Genomic DNA, 12,093 nt, shown 5'->3' on the forward strand with positions numbered 1-12,093 from the left:
TCTAATTTGCCCAGATTGTCATTTTACTTATTCACTGAATGCAAGCACAATAACATAAAGATGATGCAGTCTAGAGAGAGGAGCGACGAAGAGTATAAAATATGTCTAGTCACGGAAATGTTTGCTCATACTGCAGTGGGGATAATCAGGTTTGCCAGTGTTTTAAAAAATCTTCAGTGATAGTGGAAGAGTGAGGATGCAGAGCCCTTGAGGTCTTTGTGCAGTCCCTGGGTTTTTTGAGATTCATGGATGCAGTCCTAGCATCCATCTTTGCCTTCGCCTTTACCCTTTATTTCTTGGCACAGAAAGGTGCTGGGGTGCCCTCATGGCTCTTACTCCGATTTCTGAGCCATCAGCACGGGACACCAGAGCTCTCGTGGATGCCATGCCGGGTACTGCTGGCTTGCTAACCTGCAGGTGTACCAGGCCAGGCTAAATCTGATGGCCAAGCTCCGCCTGATGCTAGCAGTGCCAACATGTTGATCCTAATATGCATTTTATTCCACTATTGTCATTTTGCTCTCCATTAATTTAAGTATTTTATGAAATTATATCGGAGGTGTTAGAATGGAAAGCCTATTAGGTCGTTTACGTTGAATTCACTGGGAAAATCTCCTTTACTGTGTCTTTTTTTTTTTAAGCCTAGACATTAGGACAAAGATCTTTTCTCGGTATCTGTTTGCACAGAGCATCCTGTATTAAGCCTCAGCTCCTCAAAGTGCCATGTGAATGCTCCTGTAGCATTAATTTAAATGATAATAATTGGTCTGGGACAGTTTTAGCCATTGATGGTAAGTGACATGGCTTATAAACTTCCTCAAGAATCTGTGCATGGTTGAATAGATCTCTCCTGAAAGCTTCAAAATAAAATTAATTGCTTGTCCAATTTTTTGTCATCTTCTTTCCATTTAAGCAGACTTTTTTCAGACTTTCTCCTAATACAAAGGAACATGATTTCTTCGCTGCTGTTGCTTCTTTCTCTCCCTCTTGGTGCTGCTGATGAATTGGGAATAATTTTGCTGTAGCCATCACTGCCTGAACATTGCGGTGGAGCCACGGGGAAATGGGTCCTGAGGATACCTTGGTTATTAGGGTCATGGCTGTGATGGGAGAACCTGGGACAGCTCATTTCATTCTCAATTTAACCATCCAAGACATTTAAAACCTTGATCTGCAGATACCCACCTGTGTTCACGGACCCCGCTCCTCAGCTAGCAGGGCCAGGACTAAGCATCCTTTCCTGGGAAGGAAGGTTTAAGCTTAATGAAACACGGGAGCATGTTCTTTTTGGACATAAATCAAGGCTGACAGCAGTGCGTGAACTACTCGGCAGCATCCCCTTATGAAAGTTGCTAAATTAAATATGTCCTGAAAGTTTACCACCAGTTTTTGTACTGTGGCAGGAAGAGATCTCAGCACACAGTTTTCTTTCCCTTCCCCTCCCCAGGTTTCCTGTAACTCATTTGTTTCATTAAAAAGAAGAATCCAAACATGATGTCTTTGCAAAAAAACCTCATGCATATCTGTGTTGACAGTGATTGATTTTGTTGTCTTAACCCGCCACTATCTCTTTTGCGAATAGATGTCAAAAGGCAGGGGAAGATACTAGCAGAATCTCCCCATTAATATTCTGGTGGGGTTGGCCAGACAAAGGGACCTGATTGAGCATATTATAGTAGCTCGGAACTTGGCAAGGGGAGAAAGGAAAGAAAAGTCATGCCTCTATTCGTATAATTAGTTTTTAAAGCTCTGAAGGCTATTTGGCACTGGGGCGAGTGTGAAATATGCTGCCCTTATCGCTTTATAAAGGTTAGCCTTCAGTTCATTAATGAATCAGATATGTTGGTGATAAAACCCAGAGATGTATCATTTCCAGGTTTGCCTTTGATGAAGAAAAGTAACGTAAAAAGAGCTTCAGATCTGGTCGTGCTGGAGTTACAGCAGAAATTCTTGGGTTTCGGTGCAGCTCTGCAGCTCAAGGGGTGGCGAGGGGCCCTGTGCACCCAAGGGAGACCACGTCTTTGGGGTGCTGAGGAAGGCGTGCTGGCAATTCACGGGGCAACACATTTGCCTGGAAATCCAACACTGGTCTGAAGATCCCACCACAGCACAGATTATTCTGGTTGCAGATCTGAGCTACCAAACCTGTGTTAGGAGGCGGATGGTGATTTCCCTCACACCTTTTGACTGCAGCAAGCTCCTCAGCCCCGGACTTGGGATCAGATTCTCAGGCTAAAGTTAATGGAGCAATAAAAAAAATGACTTCTCAGCATCTCCATGTACCACATGATTTTTCTTTTCGCTGCTTTTGTTTTTTTAATGAGGATAACCCTGACTGCAGGGTGCTCCAGCTGCCTGCTGCTTCCTCTCCTGCATCTCCTGTTCACTTGAGGATGCTCATCCTCGCTTGGTGTGCACCAAAAGGAGGGGGGTATATTCGAGCAACGTGAAAGGATACCTGGGCAACAGCAGATCCTTCACCAAATCATCCCAAATGGCATTGGTCAGAGCAGTTACACTATCCCTGCTGCTTATTAGGATCCCTTCCCTCCCCCTGGTTTAGTCGATGCTGATCCTCTGACTGTATTTCCAATGTAAAACTGAAGCCTGCATGCAGATGTGGGGCTGCTTTGGAAATGTGTCGCTGTTGGACAAGACAAAAATGTCAGGCTAAAGGAAGAGAGCAGGGATGGGCTAAAGGGCGTCCCTCCAGAAGGCATGATGGGAGCAAGGAAGGAACCCTCCTCTATATTGGGACTGTGTCGTGGGAACCACTAGCTCGCCTCGGCTCCCTTGGGGCATGCAACGCATCTCGCCTGTGCCCTGGGAGAGCACGTCATCCATGCAACGGCAGCAAAGACACCGGGGTACCCGCCAGAGAATGAAATCTCCTCTCCTTTCCTTTCCACGGGGCAGAGCGCGCACAGCTGATGGTGGGCGATCAAGCCCATCTCTACTCCAAACGCAAAGCTTTGGTTAGCCCTGGCAGCAAGATGCAGAGTTAAAGGAGCCAGTGGTCTGAGGCACGATTTTGCACCGCAGTGAATTAGAAAGGCTTCCGTGAGCTCTTCCCCAGAGGGTGCTTAAGGGCAGTAAACTCAGGAGGTTGGTACAGAGCTCCTAGGACTGGTCGCAGCTTGAATTACTTCATCTGTTTCCAAAGGGATCAACGTTCCGTAAGCTTCCCGTTGTGTGAATAAACAGTCTGTGCAAGCCCAGAAAGCAGAACTGAGAACGAGCTGGGACAATTTGCGTTGGACCATCAAGTCCTTCCCTTGGTGCAAAGGGAGAGCCGTGACGGCAGAAGCATGGAGTCCTGCCTTGGGGTAGGGTGGTCTTCTCTTGTTCCACCTCTCCGGGCAGCCAGAAGGCACTGGCCAAGGATTTCATCAAAAGCTAAATCTCAGGTTGTTCCATCTGCTGTCTGGTGGGAGTTTTTTGTAGCATTGGCTTTAGAGCTTTCCATTATTTTTATTCTCTTTTGCTGTCTTAGTGTTTCTCCTGCCGCACGGTCCTTTTCTGAAACCCTGATGGTTTATGGAAGGCTTTTCCCCTTCTTCACCTCTTAGCTCTCCTTCCCATTCTCAGTTGTAGTTTTTCTGTCTCTCTTTCCTTGTTTCTTTTTCTCTCAATAAAAGATCTCCCTCTCCAATTTCTCAGGCTCTATTTATTATATTCACAGTACATTTAAAGGCTGAAAGGATGATTTTGGAAGACTGGCAGCAGACTGTAGACCTTTTTCCCCTGTACTGGGACTATGAATCTGAGCACACCATAGGTGTGAGCCATTTCCATTTGATGACAGCCTACTCCTTCATGTGAAATGGGTTTCTAGATCTCTCTTTTGGATGCTATGGGAAAATGGGCTTCACCATGAGCACAGCTGATATTAAATCCTATTGCTATTGGGAGTCTCATCAGAGAGGTGCAAAATTGAGTGAGCACCTGGATCTTCACAGGGCACCTCCGTATCTGAGAAGTTGCCTTCTGCCTTTGCTTGTCTTGCGAAGGCAAAGAAGTTTTGGAGAATCTGGGCTGGCTTTTGGGTTTTTTGAGGATTACATATATTCTAAAACTGAATCCAGGCAGAATCTCCCAGCTTCAGATTCATTAACCCTACAAATTACACTGTCTATTGAAATGAGTGCAGCAATGCCCAGCTCTTCCGCAGTACTTTTCTGGGGTAATGTGTGTGCCCCTAAACTGTGTAGAAGGGATGGAGGGGGACAGCAGAGCAGAAACGTGGAGATTCAGCTTCTCCGCAAAGATTTAATAACAGCCTCTGCTTTAACAAGATTCTGTATCGCTAAATCACATCATTAGAGCTACACAATATACTCCAAGACACTTCCTTGTCTGCTGTGATAAATTGTATAATATAAATTTAACAAGACCAGAATATTCAAATAAATTTAAGCGAGAAGATGGCGTGTGATGTTACAGCTTAAAATTGTCAATTAGCGATGTCTGCTTTTTGACAGTGTTGCGACCTCTCAGCAGAGATTTGGAGCTGCCGGGGAGCGCCGGCGTCGAGCGCACCAGTCCCTAATAGAGACGCACAAATTGTTGTCGAGGCTTTGCAAATCCCGGTGAATCTCAAATCTGGGTCATTTTTAGAAAGGGCTAGATCCTCAGTCCTTTAAAGCCGAATACCTCAGGTCGGCGGGGTGGATTTATATCCACTGAGGATCCTTTGCAGCAGCTTTTCATCAGGACCGCAGTGCTGTTTGGACGTGCTGCGAAAAGTGTCCTCATGTGCTGAATTTTTAAAATACCTTCAGGTGCTGAATCTTTGAAAGAAGTGAAACGGCGTCTTCTGCGGGAAGATGGCCGGGCTGGGTTTTATTGTTTTTGCGGCAGTAAATCATTTCAGAGGGCTTCCCTTTGCGGAAAAAGCCCACGTGGGTTATTTGTTTTGGTGCTTGCACGATTTCATTACGATTGTTGAACAAATTCTGGTGCAAGATGAAGCAACAAACCACCTTTTCTCTCTTTCTTTATAACTAAGGACATAATAGGAATTTCTTCAAATTTGTCAAGGGGAAATCTGTCTGCCTGGGTAGTTTCTATACACAGGTTTTAAGCACGGTCTCCAGGCTGACTCAAGTGCAGGAATAGAAAACAAGTGGGTTATAGAAATTTCTATATGGCATAAATATATAGAAAAATCTACTGATCCAAAAGAAGCTGGAAAGGTGCAATTAAACTAATGCAAATACTATCATTATAATCGTTCCATTATGATGTGTATCATGTTTTGAGACTGTATATATAATATACTGTAAGTATTTGAAGTGCTTTGTATTAGGTGGCATATTGAGTTGTTATATGGCAAGCTTTTCACCTGGTAATTGTTTTCACTGACATTTTCATGGATGTTTGATTTAATGTGGTTTTGGTACAACACCGTGACAAAGCAGTAATCCCTGTTTTGCCAGCTCTTCCTAGACCATTTGCATCTTTGTCCTGTTCACACTTTAATAGATATTTTTAGGGTATTTCCTCTACAGCCACAGCTCTGCCTGCTGCTCTTAGCTGCGGTTTAAATTCATTTGGTTGCTTTTCCTCTGCAAGCATCCGATGCTCAGCGGAAAGCATCGCTCTGAGGTCTGCAGTCGAGAGGGTGTGAGAAAGGACAGGAGGTCCTGGATGGGTCAGTGGGTTCCTGGGGGGGTCCCAAGGGGGTTGCTTGGTGTCCCCCGCTCCTCCTACAGCTCCACGCGCCCTCCCAGCGAGCTTTTTCCTTGGCGTTATTTGCCGAGGAGATAATTGACGCTAATTTCTTGGCAGAGAAAAGGGAGAGGAGCAGTAAGTGAATGTAAAGCTGCTGCTAAGGGTACATCAGAGACCTCCTTCCTCGTTCCACGGTATCGATGTGGACACTTGGCTGCTTTTCAGCCCTGCTCCGGCACGGTCAGAGTACCTTAAACGTAGCACAGGTCATCTTGATTTATCACACATGCTCTTCCCTGGCCTTTCTTCCCTCGCGTACGAGTTTCCCATCCTCTCCTGTATATGCTGAAATACGGAGGAGGGGAAGCCTCGTACGTTGTCATAAATCCCTTTGTTTCCAGGTAGTTTAGCTCAATAAGTTGTTTAATTTTATTAACAGCTTATCCCTCAAAAACTTCACCATTGCTCTTGGTTGCTGGAGGAGAGGAGGGGGAAGCCGGTCTGCCTGCAGAAGACTTCTTTGGGGAAGCAGGACACTGGCCTCTCCCCATCCCTGCTGGTACCATGCCAAGGATGCACTATGCATCCCATACAGTATCCATGAGATCTAAAGCTGACGCTCTGCTGCTCACTGTGTTTGGAAACTGAAAAAAATATAGAAATTAAGACGGTTTAACAAAGAGAAACAAAATGAGGTGCTTAGTTAATCCGAGGATTAAGCTAGTGCAGCCAGCCTGCTCTGACAAAGCGGAGATTTAAGAGTGAACCTATTGCAGTGCACACAAATCCCACGGGAATCGAGACTAAAGGGCAGTGAAGCGGTGTGGCACCAGCATCAGATATCGGTATAAGAGTGAGCTCCCACAAAGAAACAGCTGGACAGTGAAGAAAGGCCCTCGAATCTGCTTTGTTCACAGTGTAGTTGATGTGCAATATTAATCTCCGTCTTGAGCATGGGTATATGCACAGCCGAATTAATCGCAGGAGAGTGGAGCATTGCCTTTTGTTACCGTTCTGTAAAACACTCTTATGAAGCAATTGGTTATGAGGTTTTCTTGCTTTCTAAAATGTATCATCTCCGTGGCTGGAAATTTCCATCTTTGGGTGCTCACCGAAAGTTGCAGGATCTTTTATTGTTCTCAGCAGCTTTGGCAAAGTCCAAAGCAACTTAATGGGTAAGGTAAGGTGGGCTTTGAATTTTCAAAATCGTGGTAATTCAAACCAAGGCTACCCACTGAACCATCAAAAACTCGTAAATTCAATGCAGAAGGTGGCCGCAGATCTCTCTGTATGTGCTGGCTCTGTCTTAGATACACACTTACAGATATAAATGTGGCAAGTATTGGCTGAGAAACTGTATGGGAATCAAAGGTCTGAAGATGCTATTTTAATGCAGGTATTCAAAAGAGCAGAGCTAAGGTTGGATATTCAGTTGATTTGGTTTTTTATATCCTTCCCGTTAAGTGTTTAGCCTTGCAAATTTAATAAAGACAAAGAAAGGCATGTAGTGAATATTCTCTCAAGCAGGCATCCAGAACACTAGCGAAAATTTGCTTCAGGGAGACATTTGCTAACAGCGGGTTTAAATTGAAATTACAGGAATCCACCAGAACCCTTTAAAGTTATCTTCTAAAAGGGAGTTACTTGCTGAAGGTTGTCTGTATTATAGGTTTCAGTTTGTACAAAAGAGAGAATCGGGATTACTGCCGTCAAGGATATGTATTAAAGAAAACAATTAAATATATTTGCTGCCCTTTTGATACAAACTTCTGCTGTTTTACAGCAAGTGGCAGAATCGCATTCATCCCAACAACATTTGAGAGTATAGCTTCCCGTCGAAGACCTTCTTTGTATTCCTCCCAGGAGCAAAAATAGGAAATACAGCATGCTTTGCATTATATGGATTTTTCCCAGCCTGTCTGAAAGCACTGTGTTATTCACGCACGGGCTGCCCACCCAAAGCGGTGCCGAAACCGTTTCTCTTTGCGTGTGGGAAGGCAGAAGAGTCGTCCCTGCGATAAAACCAAATTTGTAGTCGCGGTTGTGGGCAGTGGTGTGGTAGTGACTCCTCATTTAACAGCTCTCAAGTTGTGGTTCCCAAAGAAGTGCTTTTTCTGCGGCATGTTGTATTGGAAAGCCGTGTTAACGAAGGTAGAAATTCACCAAATGTTTCCTTTCCTATATTTTTCTGAGTGATTAACATAGAATCATACAATCATAGAATCATTTAGGTTAGAAAAGTTCTTTAAGATCATCGAGTCCAACCGCAAACCAAACACTGCCAAGATTGATGCAGTTGCCGGTGGGATTTGATAGTCCACAAAAGTCAACAAGTCAACAGGAGTGGTTTGGTTGGAGGAGAAGAAGCATATCTATGAAAAATCTTCTGCTCCACAGGAAGAGATGAGGATATCTGAGTGTTTGTAGGTGGGTAGAGCTAAGTGAGGTGTTTCATGTTTGCTGTAGAAGTCAATAATGTGTTTTACTTGAAAGAATGATCGTGCTTTACCAAACAAAAATGGTCTAGCCCGGCTATGAGCTTGTCCACCCAGTTCAACCTTGTATTCACCTTCAAATGCCCATCTGGACTTTGGGTGAGTCTCTCGGCTGTCCTCACTCCCCAAAGCTTTGTAGCCTCTTCGGACTATCTAAGAAATGCCCAGTCAGGGAGGCTTGTTAAGGGCTTTCCTGAAGTTCAGAAAGGATTTAATATATTTCCAGTAGCCAGAGCGGATCAAAATTAACCCCATCTTACAGAGGGGAAGAACACCTGAGTCACCGCTACCGTAGTCCACTGGAGTTGGAGACGTTCCTCTGTCTTAGTCCTCAGAAACAGCCAACAGACAAGGATTCCTCCCAAACCATACTGTGCGGGACACAGCCTAAGGCAGCATATTTTTTATTGTCAAGCAGAAGAAAATCCTCAAAGAGATTTTTTTAATGAAGGCTATTTTTATTTTTTGCCTTTAATGAATTCAATTGAGCAATTTAAAACCATTTCAGGGTTGTTCTTTTTTTTTTTTTTTTTCCTCAAGTGACAGTGAAGTCCCACCAATCTAGGGAGATGCTGGCAATAAAACTGCTTAGATAGTATATAAAATGCCACTGATGGGATTATTTTGCTGCAGCTCGTTGCAGCTATTATGCTCAGCAGCATGATTCCTCATTGTAAGTTCATAAAAGAGCTAATGACAGGAAGTGGAGATTTGCAAAGTTGAATGCAAGTGGAATGCAAATTCATAATAAAAAGAGCAACTAATGATGGGAAGAGTGTACCGAGGACCATGGTAAATGTGCCGTCACTTAGAGTCTTTCAATGAAATGCACTTGGTTTCAGCCAGGAGCTATTGTAATTAGATGTAGGAACCATGTCTTGATTTTCTCCATCCTGACGGTACACAAAAAATCATGCCGGAGTCTCCTCCCTTACCTGCAAAAGGGATAAGAATATTTGCCATGCAAATACTTCTGGGACATAACCAAACATGCTCTCCGTGGAGACAAGTATTATGAAACCTAAATCTGAATGCAAAAGGTGGAACGTGATAGTGGAGTGAGCAGTTACACACCTTGAAAGAACTTTTTTCACCTTTTTTGGGGTAAACGTGTTTGTCTTGGTCATCATTTTTCACCAGGTGCTATCTCTGTGCAAGGAAAATAACGCATGGACTGATATTCAAAATCAGTTGCTTGTCACTTTGTCATGATAAGCCATCAGGTTTCACAGGAGATTTCTTTTGATAGATATGTGAAAAACAAGTGAATCAGGGATTGGAAGAGCTGATTTACAAGGAAGGATTAAAAGTACTGCACGTGCGTTATTTATACATATCGCAGGGAGACCTGGAAAGGACCTGCATGTCTCAGCAAGGTGTAAATGCTGGGTGGGGGGAAGAGGTGTGGGAGTTGATTGGGATGACGTTCGTAACTGTGAGGAATGAGGTGAAATTCAGAGATTGTAAATGCAGGGAGAAGGACAGGAAAAAACCTCCCTGAGACAGAGGTGTCGTTCACTGATTCAAGTCATAACAAGACTTCAAAAACTCCACCAGACAACGTTCTTGAGACCCCACGCTGGAACAGCTCTACACTGGCTGGTTTGGCCTTCTCCATGGTGTAACGGATGTCTCCCCCTTGCTGTCCTGTATTTCTGAGGGTGGCTTTGGTTTGCATTTCAGGGCTGCTTTCGGCAAGGAGTCAGAAGTTCTCATTGGCAACCTGGGAGATAAGCTCATCCCTCAACAGGAGATCCTGCGGGACGTCAGCGACCTGAAGGCCTTGGCCAACATGCACGAGAGCCTGGAGTGGTTAGCAGGTCGCACCAAGGCAGCCTTCTCCAACCTCTCAGCCACCCAGAGTGAGTAGCTCCGATCGGAGAACCTTTGTCTTAGAAATGGAAACCAGCATAAATACGCGATTTTAGCAGGAGCGGGTATCTTTTGTTCTTGATTTCAAAGCGGGTTTATGTCAGGGGGAAGGAGAAAGCAAAGCAGTTCCATCTCTTTCCTCCTAGTGAACGCTGTGGTGTGACATCTGCTCAGACCGTGGTGGGCACCACGTGAGGGTGCCAGGAGCATCACTTCTAGCATAAGCTCTGAAGGGTCTTTCAATGCTTGAGCTTTTCAGCTGTCCCTGCTAATGACATTGCACAGGAGCAGGTATCAGCGCCCAGAGAGGTTTCATTTTCTTTACAGCATCGCTGGGTCACTGAATATTGAAAAAGGTATGTGCTTTATAAATTCAGTGGAGAAATTGAACAGCTTTTAATGAGGAATGCCCTCACATGCATGTCACTGGGGCACTGATGCTCAGCCTGCAAAGGCAGAAGCAACCCTTGGTGAACCGAGGTGCCAGGAGGGCAGAGACAGGGGAGCCTGGAGACACCGCTTCTGCTGCTGGCTGTCAAGGATTGCCCGCAGTACCTTTGTGAGATCGTTTCACTCCTCTCTGCTTCAGCTTTTGCTCCTTCCCCTGGGGAACAGTGATTTTTTTCTGCCTGGAAAGTGCTAGAGACGTGATTAGTGTTGCTTCTCTTCTTATCCCAGTCATTGGCGTTGTCTGCATGGGGTCACGTTCAGAGGATGGTTGTGGCTGTGCCCCAGAAGTAGAGCTCGGCATAAACAGACCTCAGCTCTGCTGCTTTCCACCAACACCTTTCCACTGTTACTAACTCATGAGGAGTCACCTATAGCTCAGCTGACATGGGGTTAAGCTTTTCCTAGGACCAGGGGTTTGGATCTCACCTGCCTACCGAGACATTCCCAACAGCTGTCCTGTGTCACAGGTTGACCCTGGGGAGGTGGCTGTGCATTTGTTAGAGCATTTCATACTAGATCCCTGTAATAAAATATCGCGTGTTTTACAAATATTGAACATCCCCTGTTGTCTAGGGGTTATATTAAATGCAGCTGCCTCGGGTGTGGAAGGGAGGCATCTACACTGTGCTGCAGATGAGGAGCAGAGGAGAAGAAAAGCATTGCCTGAAAACATCCGCACACCTTGGTGGGATCCCAGGACACATGGGGACGTAGTGAGGATACACGGCATTTCTGCAGTTTGTCACACAAATACGGAGCAGAGTCCTGGGGGAAGGTGCCCACAAAGGAGCAGGGCTGTGGGCAGCCAGATCCTCTGAGCTCTTATGGGAATTTGGCATTGAAAATCACCTCAGCCTTGTTTTCTGGGGAAATTTGCTGGTGCTAAATAAAGTCGTAGTGTTATATCTCTGCTAAAATAATTGTCCCTTGACAGCAGAGCATCTCTGGTTGACTGAGAATCCTTCCTATGGCTTATAACTGCTCTAGAGCAGGACCTTTAAACTCTTTACTCCAGCTGTCCGCAATCAGTTTGTTGGGATCCAGAAGAATAATTAAAATTATACAATCAGCTAACAGTGAAAGACCCAAAATACTACGGGTAGCTTTACGATTCCTATAACCCATACTTTGAGTTGTCAGTACCTGAGCGACAAGAATTGCTGTGCTCTCACAGGGTGTACTTTAGGAGATTATAAAAAAAATAAAAGAAAACAAAACCCAATGGAAAATGCTATCCAAGTTCAATAGCCAAATATTTATTCACAGAACTTTAGTTACTGGGAGAGTTCTTGGGGCTGAGGAGCTGTGCTCTGACAGTCAAAGTTGTTAAAAATAAAAACATCATTTATAATTTCAGTTCTAGCTGAAACTCAAATTTTTTAATAAATCAATATTTTCCAAACATAAAAGGGCATGAGCGTGACTTTCAGGCTTCTGAGAGGACGTTAGACGCAGCAGTGAATAAACATAAAAGTACAAAGTGTAATATTTCACTTGGCAGCGTCCTCCTGACAATAAAAATTCATCTTCCTTTGTAATAACTTTATACCAATGCATTAAAATGTCTGTACAAAAATGCCAGGAGTATCTGAAACAAGAGGAA

At 44.5% G+C, this 12,093-nt stretch overlaps 1 protein-coding gene across 2 annotated transcripts in view; it reads left to right on the top strand.

Annotated features, from left to right (window-relative positions):
• EXOC4 (exocyst complex component 4) overlaps positions 1-12,093 on the top strand; it is a 411,704-nt gene that overhangs the window by 346,214 nt on the left and 53,397 nt on the right. Inside the window, exon 14 of one of the 2 annotated variants that reach the window (XM_082310080.1) lies at positions 9,852-10,030. In XM_082310080.1, the coding sequence (XP_082166206.1) occupies positions 9,852-10,030 (179 nt within the window). Of the gene's footprint in view, positions 1-1,893; positions 2,031-9,851; positions 10,031-12,093 lie in introns of those variants that run through there. The other variant, XM_082310081.1, reaches the window with a different exon arrangement.

The sequence above is a fragment of the Platalea leucorodia genome (assembly GCF_965183815.1).
Source record: "Platalea leucorodia genome assembly, chromosome: 4".
Classification (NCBI taxonomy): domain Eukaryota; kingdom Metazoa; phylum Chordata; class Aves; order Pelecaniformes; family Threskiornithidae; genus Platalea; species Platalea leucorodia.